The 22,842-nt window shown below is 42.0% G+C and overlaps 1 protein-coding gene across 1 annotated transcript in view; it reads left to right on the top strand.

Annotated features, from left to right (window-relative positions):
- The window catches only part of col4a1 (collagen, type IV, alpha 1), a 50,450-nt gene extending 27,972 nt beyond the window's left edge, over positions 1-22,478 (top strand). The window contains exons 19-52 of the mRNA XM_006788325.3: positions 1,670-1,721; positions 1,839-1,874; positions 1,991-2,137; positions 2,269-2,352; positions 2,488-2,571; positions 4,667-4,737; positions 4,884-5,075; positions 7,655-7,823; positions 7,901-7,993; positions 8,169-8,273; positions 8,400-8,497; positions 8,639-8,789; positions 8,904-9,017; positions 9,255-9,422; positions 9,984-10,073; positions 10,485-10,637; positions 10,750-10,848; positions 10,949-11,038; positions 11,271-11,410; positions 12,918-13,044; positions 13,156-13,236; positions 15,237-15,335; positions 16,482-16,532; positions 16,618-16,803; positions 17,112-17,245; positions 17,370-17,442; positions 17,535-17,606; positions 17,707-17,835; positions 17,945-18,043; positions 18,135-18,347; positions 18,448-18,625; positions 18,719-18,833; positions 20,099-20,271; positions 20,595-22,478. Coding sequence (XP_006788388.2) covers positions 1,670-1,721; positions 1,839-1,874; positions 1,991-2,137; positions 2,269-2,352; positions 2,488-2,571; positions 4,667-4,737; positions 4,884-5,075; positions 7,655-7,823; positions 7,901-7,993; positions 8,169-8,273; positions 8,400-8,497; positions 8,639-8,789; positions 8,904-9,017; positions 9,255-9,422; positions 9,984-10,073; positions 10,485-10,637; positions 10,750-10,848; positions 10,949-11,038; positions 11,271-11,410; positions 12,918-13,044; positions 13,156-13,236; positions 15,237-15,335; positions 16,482-16,532; positions 16,618-16,803; positions 17,112-17,245; positions 17,370-17,442; positions 17,535-17,606; positions 17,707-17,835; positions 17,945-18,043; positions 18,135-18,347; positions 18,448-18,625; positions 18,719-18,833; positions 20,099-20,271; positions 20,595-20,676 — 3,948 coding nt within the window. The 3' untranslated portion in view covers positions 20,677-22,478. The remainder of the gene's footprint in view (positions 1-1,669; positions 1,722-1,838; positions 1,875-1,990; positions 2,138-2,268; positions 2,353-2,487; positions 2,572-4,666; positions 4,738-4,883; positions 5,076-7,654; positions 7,824-7,900; positions 7,994-8,168; positions 8,274-8,399; positions 8,498-8,638; positions 8,790-8,903; positions 9,018-9,254; positions 9,423-9,983; positions 10,074-10,484; positions 10,638-10,749; positions 10,849-10,948; positions 11,039-11,270; positions 11,411-12,917; positions 13,045-13,155; positions 13,237-15,236; positions 15,336-16,481; positions 16,533-16,617; positions 16,804-17,111; positions 17,246-17,369; positions 17,443-17,534; positions 17,607-17,706; positions 17,836-17,944; positions 18,044-18,134; positions 18,348-18,447; positions 18,626-18,718; positions 18,834-20,098; positions 20,272-20,594) is intronic.
- The last annotated feature ends 364 nt before the right edge of the window (positions 22,479-22,842 follow it).

Raw genomic sequence — 22,842 nt, forward strand, 5'->3', positions numbered from 1 at the left:
AATCACTTCCATGGCCACAGGCATATAAAATCAAGCACCTAGGCATGCAGACTGCTTCTACAATAATGTGCCAGAGAATCGGTCGCTCTCAGGAGCTCAGTGAATTCCAGCACGACACCGTGATAGGACGCCATCTATGCAACAAATCCAGTCATGACATTTTCCTCACTAATACGTATTAAACAGTCAACTGTTATTGGTATTATAACAAAGAGGAAACACCTGGGAATGACAGCAACTCAACGTAACAAGTTCTTTGGAGTAATGAATCACACTTCTACAGATAGCAATCCCATGGACTGCAGTGTGCCGGGTGTAAAGTTTGCTGGAGGCGGGATTATGGTGTGGGGTTGTTTTTCAGGAGTGGGGCCTGGCCTCTTAGTTCCAGTGAAAGGAATTCTTAATGCTTCAGCACACCAAGACATTTTGGATAATTTCACACTCCCAGCTTTGTGGGAACAGTTTGGGGATGGCTTGTTCTTGTTCCTACATGACTGTGCACCAGTGCACGAAGCAAGGCCCATTTAGACATAGATGAGTGAATCTGGTGTGGGAGAACTTGACTGGCCTGCACAGAGTCCTGACCTGACAGTGGGCCAGGCCTTCTTCACAAATGCCTTTTTGGAAGAATGTTCAAAAACTCCCATAAACACTCTTAAACCTTTTTGGAAAGTCTTCCCAGAAGCTGCAAAAGGTGGACTGGTATCACATTAAAGTCTATGGATTAAAAATGGGATGTCACTCAAGTTCAAGTGAGTGAAGGCAGTGAATATGATAAATTGCAGTTGTACCTTATAGCTCTTACCCCTCAGAACAACACTGTTATGGTCATGTTATTTCTCACATCAACTAGTGTTAATTTTATGTGTAATATCTTGTCTGTTTGGCAGCAGAGCTCGGCTCTTCTAGAAATAATCTGCCACCCTTGTGTAGTCTCTGGAGGTAGATTCATAGCATTGACCAAGATCTAGCTGTTTGCATTGGAAAATTAGTGATTTTAAGAGTGAAGAAGAGCTTTTGTAATAGTACTTTGATCACCATATAAGGAGGTACAATTTAGAGAGGCGATGACGGACCTTTTGCAGGTGTGGTTAGATGTGCATGGTGATTTTTGTCTTATGATGACTTCCACAAACTATTATTTGGAATTATGTGGAATGATTGTACAGCGTATACCTTTAACCCTCTCAAGGCAGGCGTTGCCGATTTGCAACAGTTAAAAACTAACAACCTGATTACCCTACATACATATTTTATGAGTTTTTTTTACTCAGAAGTACCACTGCAGGACTTGGTTGTGCGTTAGCAACAAAAAACTTAATTTAAGCCTGAGAGGGTTAAAGATTTTAGAAGATAAGCTCTGTGTGGATAAGTTAGAATCAATTTTGATTTTTCTCTAATCCACACAGAGTCAGAAGTACATATTGAGGGTCAAACATATACAAACCGTCATTTAAAACCTTTAATAAGCACTGTTGATGCTTCTCCAGTGTCTTAACTTGACAAGGCCTATTAACTTCCCACGTTGATCATGACTGGCTACAACTGTTAGTTTGTCTTTGAAGCACAAAAAGGATTAGCATAGATGTGGGTTCACCTACATAGATTTAAGTGACATGAAACTTAAATATTAAAATTCTGACATTATGCAATTTTATTAATTATGCAGGGTGTTGGCCCTCGTGGTGCTCCTGGTTCCCCAGGTTCAAAAGGAGAGAAAGGTAAAAGCATGATATAATATGTTGTCAAATCCACTAAAGCACGCTCACGAACTCCACTGTGAATCTGTGATCACTCCGGTTTTTTCTCTTTCCTCATGCTTTCTTCTTAATCTATAGGTTTTCCTGGTCCTCGGGGAGAGCCGGGTCTAACAGGTATAAATAAACTCCTAATCTTTTTTTAAACAGCAAAACATGAAGCCTTCACATCTCAGTTATTAACACGCTAATCTGAATAAGACACCTGATGACTTTCCTGTTCTGTATTTCAGGCAGACACATCGAAGGGCCTCGTGGAGAGAAGGGAGAGAAAGGAGAGGTGGGTGAAAAGGGAGACAGAGGTGTGGAAGGAGAGCCTCTTGTCGGACCTCCAGGACAACCGGGGAACCCTGGTCCTCCTGGACCACCCGGACCACCAAGTATGTCTGATCTTTGAATGATGCAATCATTTTATTATATGAGAATAAGGGAAACTTCAATACAATCTGTATCTGCCAGTTTTTAAACAATCTAATGTGCGTGTGTGTGCCTTTGTCTGTGTGTTTACAAGTTAACCCTGGTGAATGTAACATTGAGAAGGGGAATCGTGGCCTACCTGGACCTCCAGGGTTACAAGGGGAAGAGGGACAGAAAGGTAAGGACAGCAGCTGCTACTGGTGACATATCTATTTAGATTAAATATAAATGTGTCTGTTTCCAAGAGACTGCTGAAAAACGCTTTACTGTAAACCATAATTTTTTAAATTGCTGTTTCTGCAAACTGTTTCAGGTGACAAAGGGGATACCTGTGTTCAGTGTGAAGGCACGGGCCCACCTGGATTACGTGGTCTTCCAGGTCCTAAAGGAGACACAGGTGAGTTAAATGTGGTCACATTCAAATTTGAAGTATATTTTAAAAAAAATGGTTATGTTCTGTCACCAAAATCTGTGACTCCGGACTACCATAAGGAGTCTTTGTCAGAGAGTCTGCAGACTCGTTTGGAAATGTAAAAAAACAGAAGCAGCAGGAGTAGCAGGGGAAAACACTACGAAGAAAAACAGAAACAAAGAGTAAGGGCAAGACAGACATGTTATTAACACACAGAAGGGTAATCAAGGGAATTGGAGCTAGGTGAGGAAAACAAGACATAGCTGAACTAAATCAGAAGAAGTGTCAGGAAGCGCTGTGTGGCAGGCAGGAGTTGGACTCAAAATGCAGGCACTCAGGCACGAGGTTTAAACACAAAGAACTCAGCTTTATTTGCTGGCAGGGAAAAAGCATACAAAAGCAAACTAAACTAAACTGGAAAATCAAAAACTAAACTCACAGGGAGACACACAGAGATCCACACAGCATGAAGGACAACGTGACACTGACTCAGAGAAACACAGGGTTTAAATACACTGGGAAGTAATGAGGGGAATGAGACACAGAAGGAGGGCACAGCTGGGAGAAATCAGAACTGACGAGACAAGGAAGCAAAGCAGGACACATTCACATAAAACACAGACCTTCAAAGTAAAACGGGAAGTATAACACAGAGACACGAACTTGACACGGTGGAGACAGCAACTAAGAAACAGAGACATAAACCATAAAGCAGAGGACTCTAAGAACCAAAATACACAGAGGGAAATACTAAGCATGGAACACAAGAAACTAGACTCGAGGGAGTAACAAAAGATCAACCATGAGAACATAATTCACAATACAGAGTGACAGAAAACACAAGAAACTCAAAACATGCAAAGACACAGACCAAGAAACACAGACTTACAAAGAACAGAGGGGGCACAGAGAAACATGAAGGTAAGGGATCAGAACTAGAAACCATAGAATAAATCACACAAGTACAAAATACAAAAATCACAAAGAACTAAAAACGCTGGATCCTGACAAGAAGAGAAAAGGGCAAAGCAAGGCAAAGGGGACCGATAACTACAGTAGGAAGTGACAAAACAAGAAACACCAAACACAGTGACCAAGGCTAAAGATACAGGAGACAGAGGGGAAACAGGATAGGAAAGACAAAAGCTGCGGGCAAATAGTCTAAAAAAAGATCTCTTTTGTCTTTTCCTTTTCCTTGGACTTGAGGTTAAGGAGAAACGTGAAGGAGAATGAATAAAGAGTTGGGAAAAGCAAATTCAACAGCACCAACACGCATGCTCATTTTCCTTAGATGCTTTGTAAGAGGTGTTGTTACAGTATTTTTTCATGTAGGTCAAATAAATGGGAATCACCAATATTGAGGTTGAAATATTAAAATGAAATATATGTACTATGAGCCAAAATGTTTGCCCACTCTGATGATCACATTAGATCTGACCAAGACATGAGCACTCTGACGAAAGCAAGAGTATCACTGTCAAAGCCTGTAATTAAGAAAACACTTCCATAAATGTAAACAAAGAGTGTTTACAACGACAGTATGGAGAAAGAGGCAAATGGCTCATGAAGCACAGTGGAGGCAATGTTAGGACTGCCAGCTGAACCGGGTCACTAACGTTTACTGATGATGTGACTGTTGATAGAAGTAGCTGGATGCCTTCTGAAGGCTATATCCTCTGCTTAGATACAAATGCTAATGTTAGAGATAAAATGCTAAATGCTGCAAACAGTACAAACAGTAAATGACCCAAAGTATACGGTGAAAGTCACCCAGCAGTCTCTCAAAGTAAAGACGTGAGACATTCTTCAGAATATGAAACTGAAGGCGAAGCGACTCACAAGCAACCAGTAACTGAAATCAGCTGCAGTAAAGCTTTATGCAGCTGCAGTATTGTCAAGAAACATCTGGCCCTAACTATATTTTTGAACATTTATTTTGTTTTCTCATTTATTTTGTTTTTTTCCTCAACTTTTCACAGTTGTGGCAGTCATTGATTTCACCATTCCTTTTTTCTGTGTTTTACCCATTCAAATGAGTATTTAATAAATTAAAGATGCACAATGTCCATTTTTACCTCAGGACCTCCTGGTGTAGTAGGCGGTAAAGGACAAAAGGGTATTCCTGGACAACCTGGACAACCTGGACAACCTGTGAGCAGAATATTCTTTGAGACACCAATAACAGAATCAGCTCAGGCTGATTTTTCTTTCACAGTTTCACTGAGAAAACAATAGATCATGAACAGCAGTGTACTTTTTTTTTTCTTTTTTCTTTCTTTTTTTTTACCTGTCTGCAGGGTGCTCAAGGAAATCCTGGATTAAGAGGTGCTCCTGGTGCTGTTGGTGAACCAGGGGACATTTTCATGGCTCCTAGTCTGAAGGGGGACAAGGGTCTGCCTGGTCGTAATGGATTATCTGGACCGCCGGGGCTGGATGGAATACCAGGAAGAGATGGTCCCACAGGATTTCCTGGCCCGAAAGGAGAACCTGTAAGTGACATCAGTGTAAAATTGCTGTGCAACCTTTTACTATGGTCTCTGGCGTTATTCACTATAACTACAGTGGGGCAAAAAAGTATTTAGTCAGCCACCGATTGTGCAAGTTCCCCCACTTAAAATGATGACAGAGGTCAGTAATTTGCACCAGAGGTACACTTCAACTGTGAGAGACAGAATGTGAAAAAAAAATCCATGAATTCACATGGTAGGATTTGTAAAGAATTTATTCGTAAATCAGGGTGGAAAATAAGTATTTGGTCACCTCAAACAAGGAAAATCCCTGGCTCTCACAGACCTGTAACGTCTTCTGTAAGAAGCTTTTCTGTCCCCCACTCGTTACCTGTATGAATGGCACCTGTTTGACCTCATCATCTGTATAAAAGACACCTGTCCACAGCCTCAACCAGTCAGACTCCAAACTCCGCCATGGCCAAGACCAAAGAGCTTTCGAAGGACACCAGGAAAAGAATTGTAGACCTGCACCAGACTGGGAAGAGTGAATCTACAATAGGCAAGCAGCTTGGTGTGAAAAAATCAACTGTGGGAGCAATCATCAGAAAATGGAAGACATACAAGACCACTGATAATCTCCCTCGATCTGGGGCTCCACGCAAGATCTCATCCCGTGGGGTCAAAATGATCATGAGAACGGTGAGCAAAGATCCCAGAACCACACAGGGGGACCTGGTGAATGACCTGCAGAGAGCTGGGACCAAAGTAACAATAGTCACCATCAGTAGCACACTACAACGGCAGGGAATCAAATCCCGCAGTGCCAGACGTGTTCCGCTGCTGAAGCCAGTGCATGTCCAGGCCCGTCTGAAGTTTGCCAGAGAGCACATGGATGATACAGCAGAGGATTGGGAGAATGTCATGTGGTCAGATGAAACCAAAGTAGAACTTTTTGGTATAAACTCAACTCGTCGTGTTTGGAGGAAGAAGAATACTGAGTTGCATCCCAAGAACACCATACCTACTGTGAAGCATGGGGGTGGAAACATCATGCTATGGGGCTGTTTTTCTGCCAAGGGGACAGGACGACTGATCCGTGTTAAGGACAGAATGAATGGGGCCAAGTATCGTGAGATTTTGAGCCAAAACCTCCTTCCATCAGTGAGAACTTTGAAGATGAAACGAGGCTGGGTCTTCCAACATGACAATGATCCAAAACACACCGCCCGGGCAACAAAGGAGTGGCTCCATAAGAAGCATTTGAAAGTCCTGGAGTGGCCTAGCCAGTCTCCAGACCTCAACCCCATAGAAAATCTGTGGCCGGAGTTGAAAGTCCGTGTTGCTCGGCGACAGCCCCAAAACATCACTGCTCTTGAGAAGATCTGCATGGAGGAATGGGCCAAAATACCAGCTACTGTGTGTGCAAACCTGGTAAAGACCTATAGTAAACGTTTGACCTCTGTTATTGCCAACAAAGGTTATGTTACAAAGTATTGAGTTGTATTTTTGTTATTGACCAAATACTTATTTTCCACCCTGATTTACGAATAAATTCTTTACAAATCCTACCATGTGAATTCATGGATTTTTTTTTCACATTCTGTCTCTCACAGTTGAAGTGTACCTCTGGTGCAAATTACTGACCTCTGTCATCATTTTAAGTGGGGGAACTTGCACAATCGGTGGCTGACTAAATACTTTTTTGCCCCACTGTATGTGACGACAGGCTTGGAATAGAAACCTAATTCTGAAAAAGCTAAGATGCTATTTTAAATATAAGGAAAAATAGAATGCAATGCAAATCTCATAAAGGGGATACAATTTTAAGAAAAATTTGACCTCATTTTTAGTTTGATGGAAGCAACACGTCTCAAAGATAGTGGGGAAGGTTCACGTTTACCTCTGTGTAGCATCATCTCTGAGGAGACCAGCTGATGCACTTTTGGGACTTTTGTTCCATTATTGTCTCATATGGGATCGCAGCTGCTCAAAGGTTCTGGGTCATTTTTGTTGTACTTTTCGTGATATTGTACTCCAGATGTTTTCAACTGATGAAAGGTCTGGACTGCAGGGAGATGAGTTCAGCACCTGGACTCTTCTACTAAGATGCCATGATGCTGTAATAGATGTGGTTTAGCATTTTCTTGCTGAAATATGCAAGGGCTTGTTGAGGGGAGCACGTGTTGCTCTACAACCTTTTAGCACTGATGGTGCCCTTTCCAGATGTTTAGTTTCCCAATTTTATAGGCACCAATGCAACTCAAAACCGATCAAGATGAAGTCTCGATCGGATAACACGCCAGAGGACACAATGTCCATGACTCTCTCGCTCTCTCTCTCTAACGTGTCCTTTTTATACCCGGTCATGTTGCTGACCGGTTGTCATTCAAATTGATTAGTTGCAAAATCATGGTACATCTTTTTTGTACCACTTGCTTTTCCTGCCTTTTTTACCCCCTTCCTAATTTTTTGAGATGCTTCGCTGCTGTCAAATTCAAAATGTGAGAGCAGGTCACTCTGTGATTGCTACGTTCTCAGTGAAGTGTTTATTCGTTTTAACTTGTTTTCGGCTTTTCTAAAAGAAAAGTGACATACATTTTCACCAATCTTCTCCTCAGGCCAGAGAGGGCATCAAGGGTGAACGTGGACCAGATGGTGATCCCGGTCCTATTGGCCCTCTAGGAGAGAGGGGTCCGCCTGGTCTGCCAGGCTTTGGCCGACCAGGACAGACTGGAGACAAGGGCAGTCAGGGGAATCCAGGAGTTCCTGGACATCCTGGACAACCTGGTAAGCATGAACTCTGAAACCCAGGCTTGTGATATCGCACTTGCACACTGATTGATAACATACCTTATGTCCACCAGGTACGAAAGGTGAGCCAGGGAAAGGTGTGAGCACTCCTGGTCCTCAGGGCGTACCCGGACCACGAGGAGAACCAGGCAGAGAGGGACCTATAGGTGAGCAACATAGTCAACATGATTTCATTTAACTCCAATTAAAAACATGTTTTCTGTATTTGTTTTTAACTTTGTGTTAATTAATACCAAGGAAGGGCAAAATATGATCTAAAAAATTAATGTATATGTAAAAATAGTTTGTTTCGTTTACTATACAATTTGTTGTTGGCTGCAGGTGACAAGGGCCTTCCAGGAGACGAAGGGTTGCCCGGTTTTCCAGGAGAAAAGGGTGAACAAGGACCTCCTGGGATTGGATTTCCAGGCCTAACTGGCCCTAAAGGTGAGTTATTTCATAATATTGACTACAACCCTCCTTTCTAAGTATCATGGAGCAAAATGTATACGGGGTTTGTACGTGAGGTAAGCGATACAGAACTTAGAGAAATAATTCTTTTCATGTTTGTAGGAAGCAGCGGAATTCCAGGAGCCCCCGGATTACCAGGAGAACCAGGAAGATCAGGAAAGGATGGCACAACAGGATCTCCTGGTCCACGTGGACCAAAGGTTTGTATTTGTCATTATTCTTGTAGATTTACATTTTCCATGCTACAACAAAAGCAAATTATCACTAGATATAGAGCGACTAACTTTAGAGATTTAACTCCCAGGTGAATCAGTGTCAGTGCTTATTTGCATAACTTACAGGGTGAACCTGGACGGGGACTTCCAGGTCCCAAAGGTTCACAAGGCCACCAAGGAATTCCTGGCTTCCAGGGAGAGAAGGGCAGCAATGGATTCCCTGGTGTTCCTGGACGAGAAGGACATACAGGCCCACCTGGACCTCAGGGTCTCAAAGGTATAGCAGGATTATTACAAATTTGCTCTGAAGCTATTTTTAATTTTTCTAATTAATTGATGCTGAAAAGTTCCATCTTCAGTACCAAGACCATTTTTTTTCTTTTTAAAATAGGTGATGTGGGACCTCCTGGACTTCCAGGACTGGTTGGCAAATCCGGTCCTCCAGGAAAAGGATTGCCTGGACCTCCTGGACTACAGGGACCTCCTGGAGAGCCCGGTCCTCATGGTGAGCTACAACTCAGCAGAAAAAAAAAATTTTTTCTTGCAAGATAATCTGTACCATCTCACAAAGAAATCTATAGGGCAAGATAATAAAACAATCATGGCTGTATATGCAGTTTCAAGTCCTGTGCATGCTACTTTGACACCATAATAGAAAGCTGAAACTCAGAACAGAAGCAAAGCAAATTAATGTGATTAGTGCTGTAGAAATTAAATGTGTTTATGTGTGTGTCCTGTCCAGGTGGGGAAGGTGTAAAGGGGGAGAAGGGCTACCCAGGTCCTTCTGGTCTAGACATGCCAGGGCCTCAGGGAGAGAAAGGAAACCTTGGGTTTCCAGGAGTACCAGGTACTAAAGGACTGCCAGGGCCTGCAGGTTTACCAGGCAGGGATGGACTCATTGGAAACCAAGGTAAGACAAACAATCCTTTTGGACATTTGTGTGGCGGGATTTGTATGACAGTATTTTTTTTGCTCATTATACTTTTTATTTAAAGGGTCAGTTTGTGAAAAAGTAAAAAATATATTTTTTTAATGAACATAATTTACAGTTTACAGTTTGCCATCTTTACTGCTCCCACAATGAACTAGATACACTGAGGTTGTTTCAAGGTGTAACCGCTCACGTGTCAAGCTGTTGTCAGTAACTTTCAACACCGTCTGTGCATGTTTCAAATTAAAAATCTTCAAAGTAAGGATATAAGGATAACAATGTTTTTAGTATGAATTGTATCCACAGAAATGTTGAGCTTTACTGCCAGTTTCCCCACTAACTAAAGAAAATAACCACAGAGCTTGGAATTAACAAACTAATGAGAAACTAATGAGAAAAGGGTTTCTGATGGAAAAGTTGAAGCTATATCCAATGCATCACATTGCATTTATGTCATTTTAAAATTTGATTACGATGTAGTGTGTTTTCCTGACGTGACACAAGCTTATTTAAAGCATTTTCACCCATTTAATCGTTTAGGTGCTAAAGGTGAAATGGGATTAATGGGAACACCTGGAATACCGGGATATCCTGGGCCTCCCGGTACACCTGGATCTCCTGGTCCGAGAGGTGAGGAATGCCAAATATAAAAACTCATGTTTTTTCTATTCCATGTCTCACAATTTAGGCCAGGGGTAGGGAACTTCAGGCCTCGAGAGCCAGTGTCCTGCCAGTTTTAGATGTGTCCTTGATCCAGCACAGCTGATTTAAATGGCTAAATTACCTCCTCAACATGTCTTGTAGTTCTCCAGAGGCTGGTAATGAACTAATCATGTGATTAAGATGTGGTGACCCAGGGTGAGATCTAAAACCTGCAGGACACCGGCTCTCGAGGACTAACGTTCTCTACCCCTGATTTAGGCTATATGTGGTTTATTCATCAGTAGCAGTTCAATTAAATTGAGTGATTTGTATATATAGTACCAAACCACAACAACAGTCACCACAATAAAAACGTCTTTTTCCTTCCATTCTTCTCAGGTGATCCTGGTCGTACTGGACCAAGAGGTGATATTGGAGAGGCTGGACTAAAAGGTGACAGAGGAGAGCCGGGTGTTCAGGGACCTCCTGGGAACATGAGTGATGTTGACATGGAGCACATGAAGGGAGTGAAGGGAGACAAAGGAGACATAGGTATAAAACAACATATGCGTCTTTTTAGAATTTTTTACATTTATTTACAAACAAACCCATTTTTGAATCTGTATATTTGCCTATAGTTTAAGGAATATTTTTTTACTTTTAGGTAGCCCAGGGACCAGTGGAGAGAGGGGCATACCTGGATTGCCAGGAGATCCTGGAATGCCAGGGAAAGATGGAGAGGCTGGATTACCTGGAAAACCTGGTGAGTTATCTGACCAGAACTTAAATTTGTGCTATTGCATTATTTTTATATGTGCAAATTTTTAAGCAAGTGTAATTGTAATGTTATTGATATTTTTCAGGTGACAAAGGAGACTCTGGCGAACCTGGAGAGCCTGGTGGTATGGGACCACCTGGACCGAAGGGTGGTGCAGGGGAGATGGGAATACCAGGTAGAGGCACACGGATAATACACAAATTGTGAGAATGAATGTATGGGTACAAGCCTGTAATAAATGTGTTACAGTCAGTACAATTTAAGTTCTATAAAAACACAAGCGCGAGCACCTGTATTAAGACCGTTTCAGGCAGGGGAAAATCTTAACTTACATTTCACTGTGATGAGCAACAGCTATGCACATTAAATTAATTGATTGTTAATGCACATATTGTCTGCTTTTGCAGGTCCAAGTGGTCCAAAGGGTGTCAAAGGAGATTTAGGTACACCTGGACATCCTGGATTCAGAGGCACGGATGGAGAAAAGGGAGAAACAGGATTACCTGGTGAGCCAGGTATTGGCGTCCCAGGATTTCCAGGACAAAAGGTATTCCACTATTAAAAAACCTTTGATTGTTACAACACTGATTCTACAGATACAGGCAGAAATTTGAGTCAGCATCAACCCCACAGTACAATACATATTAATAATTATTATATAAGTAGAGAAGACCTATGATGGGCTTTGGTAGCAAGTGTCATTCAATAATAAAAATCATTTCCAGTTTAGCAAACACCACTGTGATTTATAGTGAGGGATTCTAATCCTATAATATTCCTATAATTTCAGTACTACAACATTATTCCACCTTGGCTGATTGAATTTAAAGTGTGCTGACTTACAAAAATATGAACAGATCCTAATTTTTTTTATGGTAGTTTCATTTTAACTGAGAGAAGCAGAATATCAACAGCTTCTTCTTTAGCCACTCCTTTGTTTCCTTGCTGGCATCTTCAGTGTTCTGGCTGAGGGAAGGAGGTTCTTGGCCAAGGTTTTTATGATACATGGCCCTGCCCAAGGCATAATGTTTCTACCTCCATGCTCGACTGTGGGGATGGTGTTCTTTGGTTCATGCTCAGATTTCTCTTCCTCCAAACACAGTGGGGCAAGCTTACATCTAACCACAGCGCTTTCTCCCAGGCCCTCTCTGAATCACTAAGATGTTCAACGGCAAACTTGAGACGGGTCTTGTACATGTGCCTTTTTATGTGCAAGATTTAACCCATTACGGCATGGTATACCAATGATTTTCTTGGGGACTGTGGTCCCAACTGCCTTAAGATCATTAACAAACTCTTCCCATAACGTTTGGGCTGATCCACAGCCTTTCTCTTGATCATCTTCATGCCATAAGGCAAGATCTTGCATGGAGCTGTTGGTCATTTCATATTTTTTCCATTTCAGAATGGTCACATCAATAGTTGTCACCTTCTCACCAATCAGGTTTACAAATCCTGTTCTTTGGGACAAGTCCAAAGCTCACCTCTCTGGTCTCGCACTGGCTGGAATGGGACAAACTGATTCTGTGGTTGTGGTTTATACACATAACGATCTGAGAGCAGGAGTATCTGTAAATGATTGACTGATTGATTGTAATTTGTGTGAGACATGGGTACAGCCAATCTGTGGGAGCCAGAATTACTGGTACTTCATTCAATGACATGCAAATCAATTGAAAACTTTTATGCGTTTTTCAGGATTTTTGATTGATATTCCGTCTCTCTCAATAAAAGCTGTTAGAGAAATGAAACACTGTTTATTTCTTTGGAAGTGAGCAAACATAAAATGTAAGGAAATCAAATAATTAAATACAAACTGTATTTGTCAAAAGTGTGAAGATGAAATGATCAACACACTCTGCTGCTCATGTCCAGTGCAGGTCTGATGTTATTAACAGGTCATCATTACAAGGCTGTTAACTGACACTCAGCAGAGGTGGAAAAGCAAACATCGCAGTAGCTGCCGTTAAATTTTCAAAAATATTCAGAGTAGTTCCTTAATATTAATGAGCCCTTCCATTTCTTTAATTAGAATTCCTGCTTTATTTGTACAGGGTCAGACTGGCGGGCCAGGATTCCCAGGACGAGCTGGAGATAAGGGTCAGAAAGGCCAAGAGGGCATGCCTGGCAAGCCAGGACTGCCAGGACCCAAAGGAGAACAAGGCAGTCCTGGGTATCAAGGTCGGATTTCAGTCTGGGTTGTCAATTTAGTTTTGCTTACCTGGTCAAATCAAGGTACAGTAGTCATACATGTTGTGTTTTAAGGTGTATTGTGATCTGTGTGTTGTACAGGTCAGTCAGGTAGACCAGGGGACAAGGGTACCCCTGGACTTCCTGGGTTTGTAGGAGAGCCTGGTCAAGATGGCCGGCCTGGTAAGTAAGAGGCTTGTTTATCAGGCAACTGTATCCACATATTTACATTACACTAATTTATTCATGGTTTGAGGCAATCTTGTGGGACACATTTGAGGTAAAAAAAAAAAAAAAAAGTAACCACTGAGTTGTGATTTTTGGATCAGTTAGGTGAGTGTGCCACTTTTTAAAAGGGTGGTAACCTTGCTTGACCGTTTTTCACATCAATTACAGTGGGGCAAAAAAGTATTTAGTCAGCCACCGATTGTGCAAGTTCCCCCACTTAAAATGATGACAGAGGTCAGTAATTTGCACCAGAGGTACACTTCAACTGTGAGAGACAGAATGTGAAAAAAAAATCCATGAATTCACATGGTAGGATTTGTAAAGAATTTATTCGTAAATCAGGGTGGAAAATAAGTATTTGGTCACCTCAAACAAGGAAAATCCCTGGCTCTCACAGACCTGTAACGTCTTCTGTAAGAAGCTTTTCTGTCCCCCACTCGTTACCTGTATGAATGGCACCTGTTTGACCTCATCATCTGTATAAAAGACACCTGTCCACAGCCTCAACCAGTCAGACTCCAAACTCCGCCATGGCCAAGACCAAAGAGCTTTCGAAGGACACCAGGAAAAGAATTGTAGACCTGCACCAGACTGGGAAGAGTGAATCTACAATAGGCAAGCAGCTTGGTGTGAAAAAATCAACTGTGGGAGCAATCATCAGAAAATGGAAGACATACAAGACCACTGATAATCTCCCTCGATCTGGGGCTCCACGCAAGATCTCATCCCGTGGGGTCAAAATGATCATGAGAACGGTGAGCAAAGATCCCAGAACCACACAGGGGGACCTGGTGAATGACCTGCAGAGAGCTGGGACCAAAGTAACAATAGTCACCATCAGTAACACACTACAACGGCAGGGAATCAAATCCCACAGTGCCAGACGTGTTCCGCTGCTGAAGCCAGTGCATGTCCAGGCCCGTCTGAAGTTTGCCAGAGAGCACATGGATGATACAGCAGAGGATTGGGAGAATGTCATGTGGTCAGATGAAACCAAAGTAGAACTTTTTGGTATAAACTCAACTCGTCGTGTTTGGAGGAAGAAGAATACTGAGTTGCATCCCAAGAACACCATACCTACTGTGAAGCATGGGGGTGGAAACATCATGCTATGGGGCTGTTTTTCTGCCAAGGGGACAGGACGACTGATCCGTGTTAAGGACAGAATGAATGGGGCCAAGTATCGTGAGATTTTGAGCCAAAACCTCCTTCCATCAGTGAGAACTTTGAAGATGAAACGAGGCTGGGTCTTCCAACATGACAATGATCCAAAACACACCGCCCGGGCAACAAAGGAGTGGCTCCGTAAGAAGCATTTGAAAGTCCTGGAGTGGCCTAGCCAGTCTCCAGACCTCAACCCCATAGAAAATCTGTGGCCGGAGTTGAAAGTCCGTGTTGCTCGGCGACAGCCCCAAAACATCACTGCTCTTGAGAAGATCTGCATGGAGGAATGGGCCAAAATACCAGCTACTGTGTGTGCAAACCTGGTAAAGACCTATAGTAAACGTTTGACCTCTGTTATTGCCAACAAAGGTTATGTTACAAAGTATTGAGTTGTATTTTTGTTATTGACCAAATACTTATTTTCCACCCTGATTTACGAATAAATTCTTTACAAATCCTACCATGTGAATTCATGGATTTTTTTTTCACATTCTGTCTCTCACAGTTGAAGTGTACCTCTGGTGCAAATTACTGACCTCTGTCATCATTTTAAGTGGGGGAACTTGCACAATCGGTGGCTGACTAAATACTTTTTTGCCCCACTGTATGTTAAGAAACCACTTTGGCTAAATTCTGAGTTTAAATATAAGCTTTTATGGTTTTTCTGTAATGAACACTGACAGCTAAATGATGTACGTGTCCCAGGCAAATTAGTGTTTTTGGAAATCAGCAGGTGAAAATTGTGACTCTTCCAGTTTGACACTGTAGTATGTATACTTGTTGTTTTCCAGGCGAAGTTGGCCGGCAGGGGTCTTCTGGTCAAAAGGGAGATAAAGGAAATTCTGGACGTGATGGAATCCCAGGGTCCACGGGAGAGAGAGGACAGCCAGGTTAGTCTGTAAGAAGTTAAAAGAAGACTGCCAACCATCCAGTGAGAGAGTTTTCTACTGCACTGTAGGAAAAGAGCCTTCAATCATTTTTTTTCAACATCAAAAGCAAAAAAAACCCCAAAAACAAAAAACCCTCAAAAAACAAACAAACAAACAAAAATCATAGGTGTTGTAAATATAGATGTATCCTTTGGACTACATATATTGAAGGATCAGTATTAGCACTGGGGCCATGGCCGTGTTAGGAACCAAACTTGCCTTATTTGGATGAAAGGTTGCTTAGACAACGTTAGCAAGACACATAGGCTAATTCATGGTAAAGGAATCTAACTGAAAAAAAATCTGAGGCAGAAATGCGATGAATGGTCTGTGCCACACAACAAGTCATAAAATTAGATAATCCAATAAAAATGCTCCAAAAGGCACCAACAGCACACACTCAGTGAAGAAGTCCAGTTTAATGACTGGACGTTATGGATCAGGCCTTGCAGACATAATCAACCCCAGCTCCCTGTCAGGTCACCTATCAGTCTCAAAATTCACTCTCCTCAGATTTTATATGAAACTATTGAGCATGCAGAGATGCCAAAACCTTTTTTTTGTACAAATGTTTTTAATGCTTTATTTAAATGTTGAGATTTTTTTTACATGCTGGGCTTTTTTTTGGCTCTTACATGAAACCTTCATTTTTCAGTCCTTTAGGTTGCATCTTAACCATTTTCTTTAAACTTGTGTGAAGCTAAGCTTTAACCTCTGAACATGAAATTGTGTAGCCGTCTTGTACTATATGTCATTCATAAAAAACGAACACATCAGGAAGTCTGTAAGTTATTGCTGCATTAAATAATTTATATACAAAGAATGAGAATATATATATATATAAACTGCAAATTTTCCCATTCTATGTATATTTTAATTTTATATTATTGTACCAAAGAAAGAGAGAAAAGCTCTCTTCCTCAAACGATTTAAGTAATTTTTTTAAGAGCACATGCTTTAACAAGCAAACACAATTAGAGGATGCAGTGGGCAGTGAACTGTGATGAGATTATTTCTGTTTGGAAGTAAATTTTGCTAAAACAAATATTGTTTGCAGCAGTAACTTTAATGTATTAAAATATATCCTGTATCTACCCCTTTCTGCAGGTATGGCTGGAATAGGTTTTCCTGGGCAGCCTGGCGAGCTTGGCAGCAAAGGTGGGGGCCTTTACATCACTGATGTTTATATTGATTCAATTCATAGGACAGAAAAGTTTCATATGTTTTTTTTCCCTCACTGCAGGAGACAAAGGCAGTCCTGGCTTTCCTGGCAACCCAGGTATTCCAGGTGTCCCTGGTGTGAAAGGTGATAAGGGATTTTCCGGCCCACAGGGACCTCAAGGACAGCCAGGAGAACAGGGTCCCTCGGGTTTCTCTCTAGAAGGACCTAAAGGAGATAGGGGAGAAACAGGACAACCTGGAGAAGCAGGTACTGTGAGAAAGTAAAGATGCAGATAATTTTTTGCTTCATGGTGATGGTAAAAAGGACTACTTATACTTTATACTCTGTTTAAGCAGTCAAAGCACTTTCAGCTACAAATCTCATTCACCTAGTTGTACACACATTTTCTATACCTAAGCACTTTTATATAATGCTCACACACTTCCACTCTGATGGATGCATCAGGGGAAACTCCGGGGAAGTCAGGGCATAAAAAGTGCATAAACATGGTTATTTATTCCAGATACAGTAGTTGATAGATTAAAAAAAAAACTTTCTTTGTCTTTATCAAACAGGAATCACAGGACAACCAGGACCTGCTGGCTTTCCAGGCAGAGATGGACAGAAGGGAGAGAAAGGAGATCAAGGTCTCCAGGGTTTCCAGGGAGAGTCGGGAATAAAGGGGGATTCTGGATTACCTGGACTGCCGGTATGTCATAAGGCTGTTTTCAATTTGAGCTTTCCTCTTGCTGTAAACATTAGATAATGTTCCTTCAGAGGAGAGAGAGCCATTAAATTTACAATGGCAGCAATATTTATGCTTTTGATTACAGGGAGCACCTGGGCTTCCAGGTCTTGATGGACCGAAGGGAGAGATAGGATTACAGGGTGTAACTGGCTTCCCAGGTGAGTGTATTCAGAGTGATATATTTGTGTCATCTGTTCAAGCAATTATGGAAAGAAATAATTATGGTAAAACAAACTTTTACCAACCCTAGGACAAAAGGGTGTTGCTGGAGACTTTGGATATAGAGGAGAAGCTGGAGACAGAGGATTCCCAGGCGAAAAAGGTAACACAAGAATGAAACAAACTTAGCTGTGGTAATATTGACGTTATTAAATGTTAACGTATTAAACGTCTTTAAATTAAATATTAATGTCTTATTTTAGGTAACGAAGGCCCTCCTGGTCCTCCCGGCCCTCAAATGTTCATAAAAGGAGACATCGGCTTCCCAGGAATTCAAGGTTTACCGGGACCTCAGGGGCCATCTGGGCTTCCAGGGCAGAAAGGAGATAGAGGTGATGGTTATACCCCATTTAGACCGCTGTCACACAACAGCTTGCTCCTGCTCGCCTTTCACCCACACCCTTTTTAATAACGCTACCATTTTTCATTCATTTCTCTCAGGTGTGACAGGTTTTTCAGGGCCAAAAGGCGAAGAAGGTCTCCCTGGATATAATGGTCAGAACGGGGTCAAAGGAGAGCCTGGCTTTCCAGGACCACAAGGTGAGACACTCCACATGATTAATGCACGGTGTTGGTGCTCTTTGCTGTGCTGCCATTTTTTTTGGTTCTACTGATTTCTTCATATCTTTAGGACCTAGAGGACACCCTGGCCCGCCTGGACCTAATGGTGTTCCAGGCCCAGCCGGTCCACCCGGCCCCTCGTCCATGGATCACGGTTTCCTTGTAACACGTCACAGCCAATCGGTGGACATCCCACTGTGTCCCGAGGGAACCTCTCTCATATATGATGGCTACTCCTTGCTCTACGTCCAGGGCAATGAGCGCTCTCATGGGCAAGACTTAGGTGAGACAATATGAAAAGAAGGAAGGCCTCAATATAAAGCAGGGACATAACGGAAAAGATCTGTGGCTTCATTTGATATTCTTTTGGCTTTGCATTTTAGGTACGGCAGGCAGCTGTCTAAAAAAGTTCAGCCCCATGCCCTTCCTCTTCTGTAATATCAACAATGTGTGTAACTTTGCCTCCCGTAATGATTACTCCTACTGGCTCACCTCACCTGAGCCCATGCCCATGAGCATGGCACCTATCACTGGTGAAAGCATTAAACCCTTCATCAGTAGGTAAGTCACGATTTCTTTACACAGCGATTGCTGTTTCACATGTGTTTGATGCTTGATTTGACTCGTGCTGTTCTCATATGAATTTGTGCACAGGTGCGCTGTATGCGAAGCTCCGGCCATGGTGATAGCAGTTCACAGTCAGACCATTATGATCCCACCGTGCCCTCGAGGCTGGGACTCTCTGTGGATTGGCTACTCCTTTGTTATGGTAAGACGGCTCTGGTCGCTCAAATATATTTGTCCACCATGGATGAATAAGTCATGGCTATATAATAACGACTCTTAAATTTAGTCACCATGAGCATTTCAGAAATGTAATTATGAGTAGTGCAAGGTTGTAATTGCTGCACTGTGACAAAGAAGGCTGATATGTGCACAAGTGTTGAATCAGTTAGTGGCTGTGAAGCAGATCACAGTCACCCAAGGGAAGCACTTCTGTTTTCTGTGCTGTCTATATTTGCTGACTACAGAGAATGAGATCAAGCTGCGTTCCCTGGGTGTTGGCTCAGTACACTCCATTATAAACTGCAGTATTATTCATTGCAGTCAGTACTCCTTCAATCAAAAGTGGATTGTTTTTCCATTTGTAGTAATTTATATTTTGCAGGGTGAATCAGGTGGAGATGAGTGTCAGGGGGTGATTTGTGACAGAAGGATAGCAGCAAGAGTGAAAAGGAATGTTTTCAGATGGTGGCACTGACATAGATTGGGGGTTGCTAGCTTAGGATGCTAAGATGTTAATTGGGAGTGACCAGGATGATTAGAAATTCTGTTATCAGAGTTTGAGAAGAAGGCGACTCTCATCCAAGAGGCTTCTTCAGTCCTAAAACCTCTCGTCAAGCTCCTAAGACTACAGTACCATGACCTGGAAGACTGAGAACCCACTGAGACATATATCAGGGCGACAGTTCAGGGTGAGCAGCTTGGGGACAAAGAGAGGTAAGGCTGAGGCTTGTGCAGAGGAGGAATAGGGCAGTTGTTGGACAAAGAATGTTAAAGATGAAGCTGCATCTTTAACATTCAAAGATGGAGATGCTGAGAGGAAAGAGTGAGATGGAGGCAGATTGTTCACTGTGCTGACCCCTAAATGGAGCGACCAAAAGAAGAAGAAATAATTTATATTTAGTGATATGCCTGTGTTCTGCACATACATGTAATGCTAAACCGCTGAAAGTTAACAGAATTACTTAAGTGAGAAATAGTGTGAACTTAAAAGAGCTGAGGCAAAGGCGGGTTGCAAAGCAGCTTTCAAACCCAACAGCATCTGTGGAAAGATGCTTAAGTAGCGTGCTCTGTATGAGGTATGACAAACACATGTTATCAGCTGATGTGGGATGGCAGTGAGATCAGATGATACTAGACTTTGCTTGTTTTTGTAAATAAGAAACGCCAATAAAACTCTGTTAGTTATTGTCTTATAGATGTAAAAGGCCACTCATTAATTTGCATTGCATGTTTTTCGTGTTTGTGTAGCACACCAGTGCTGGTGCTGAGGGTTCGGGCCAGGCTTTGGCTTCTCCCGGTTCCTGTCTGGAGGAATTCCGCAGCGCTCCATTCATCGAGTGTCACGGTCGAGGAACCTGCAACTATTACGCCAACTCCTACAGCTTCTGGCTCGCTACCATTGAAGACAGTGAAATGTTTACGTAAGGCAGAATTCTGACACGCAGACATGAACTTTCTTGACTTTTTAAAAAAATTCAAATTACTCAACAACTTTGAAAAATGCTTTTTTTGCTGACCTTTAAATTCATGACCTTGCTCCAGTTTATTGTAAAACATGCAACAGTATTTTTGGATCTGCTTATCACTGCAACAGACTTCTGACAACACTCAAAGCTTTTAGTAATTTTGTGTGTTGGTACAGAGCAGTGACACAAGCTCATCTGCCTGCTGTTGTTAAGTTATCACATTTCCTTCAAGGGTACATCATGGGTATATAATATTTTTTCACTCTCCTTCCTTCCAGGAAACCCGTTCCAGCAACGCTAAAAGCTGGCAGCCTCCGAACACACATAAGCCGCTGTCAGGTTTGCATGAAGAGGACATAAGCAGCAATACCAAAGGCCTCCGTTTTACCGTGAAGAGCAATAAGGCGTGCGCTGATGTCATCGACTTAGCTTTATTTCCCGTTTTCTAAAGGATGGTGCTATTGCCCTGCCTGGCATGTAGGATAGGATCACGGCCAGAGACTGAAACCAAACCACAGAGACCAAGTGGCCGTTTGCTCCATGCAGAAACACACAATCACAACATGTTAAGTGTGACACCCAGTTTACCACTGCACTGACATGCCCCCTGAACTGGTAAACTGGTGTTAATTTTGAAAGGGCTGTGTGTGTCAGTCAGGTGCTATTGAATCTTATGTGCCTTTTTCTTTTCATTGTTTTTATTTCCATTCCCTACCAGTGTTTCAAAGATATAGCAACACAATAGGATATACGTTCACACCTTAGTTAAACCCTACTAATGTAAAAGCTAGGACTTACCACTGGTTACAGATGCTTGCCATTTATACCGCCATAAAGTTGCAGACACAGATGTATGCTAGTCACTCTGTTGTAAATACGACGTAGTCCTTCTTAACATAGTTCAACATACTCGCCTCAGGTTATTGATGAGTTACTTTGTGTGTTATTAATCCCATTTTTATTTATAAGATTTCTGAGAATATGTTCGACGCGAGTGTATCTGAGATGCCATATATCCGAAAAGAATGTGTTAATGCGTGAAAACCATCGCCTTATTAACATACAAAACAGCACTGAAATAGCATCACCAGGCATGTGACTGTGTGTGTGTGTGTGTGTGTGTGTGTGTGTGAGAGAGAGAAAACAAGATTTGAATGGCTTGGAAATGGCATGCGTGTTGCAATGTCTACATATATATTGTTGCAGAACCCTGTTGTTAACATGACAAATGCACACAAAGAAATAGCCAAGAAAAATCATCCTTCTTGTGTTTTTTCTCTGTACAAACCTTGTTTATAAGAGTTGTGTTTCCAAGATTTTACCCCCTTAAGTGAAACATATCCTAATCATCTGTGATCCTAAGGAGATGCACGTGTATAGATACATAACTTGTATTTGCAGTTTTGGATGTGTACTTGACTGTTTCTCTTTGTGAACTGCTTTTTTTGTTATTCCTGTTTATTTAGTGCAAAGTGTAATCCTCTCTAAAGCTCATGATGTTGGTTCTCTCCGAGTACTCTGGCTTCCTCCCACACTCCAAAGACGTGCACGGGGTTCGGTTAATTGGTGATTCTAAAGTGGCCATAGGCGTGAATGTGAGTTATCTGTTTCTCTGTGACAGACTGGCAACTTGTCCAGGGTGTACCCCGCCTCTCTGGGATAGACTCCAGCCCAGCTGTGACCCTGAATTGGACAAACTGAAGGACCACGGATGGATCGATGGGTCGTAATGGTTACGCAATCAGGTCGAGGACATATAGTGCCTATGCAGGTTAAAATCCTTTAAAAGGTCTTAGCATAGAGTTGTGTAGATTTATACAGCATCTGGAGAAAACTTCATGCGTTTATTAATCTTAGAAAGCAAGTTGGACCTCAAATAGCTTCAACAGCTCTGAAAGGGACATTTGTGTGTCCCTTTAAGAGTTTTTGAAATATGCAAAGTTAAGGCAATGACTGTACACTGACTGCAACCTGTTTTTGTTTGAGTATATGCCCTACTTGGGATAAAATGCTCAGACATTTGTAGAGTATTAGAATTATTTTCCAGTGTTAAACAAGCCTTTCCTAACAGTGATTACCAGAACAGAAAATACTTTTTAATATTTCACATCCAAAACTGTGTAATTTCTGAAATAAAATGATTTGTAGGAATTGTTTAAAAATTATTATTTTGTGTTTTCCGTTTCCAAGACAACATTTTTAACGCAGTACTCCAGAAACGTCACTAGAGGGCAGCATCAGCACACACAGAGCAAGTTGCTGCTTTCTTATATGAAAGCTCCCAGTATGTGTGACTCCAAAGCCCATTTTGTTTTTACTAGTCACTAGGCAACAGCATGCAGCAAAAGCTTACTCCAGATATATTATGACCAATAAATTAAATGCAACGTTTGCAGCAACCCTTCTACAGTGTGCTGCAGCCACTACCTCAGCACTTCTGCAGGGACTGTGGCCAACAAACCCATTCACCCCACGAAAACACAAGCGGATCAATACATTCTGCAGAGAACCAGATAACCCCCCCTT

The sequence above is a fragment of the Neolamprologus brichardi genome, chromosome 16, assembly GCF_056152115.1.
Source record: "Neolamprologus brichardi isolate AB-2024 chromosome 16, ASM5615211v1, whole genome shotgun sequence".
Lineage (NCBI taxonomy): Eukaryota > Metazoa > Chordata > Actinopteri > Cichliformes > Cichlidae > Neolamprologus > Neolamprologus brichardi.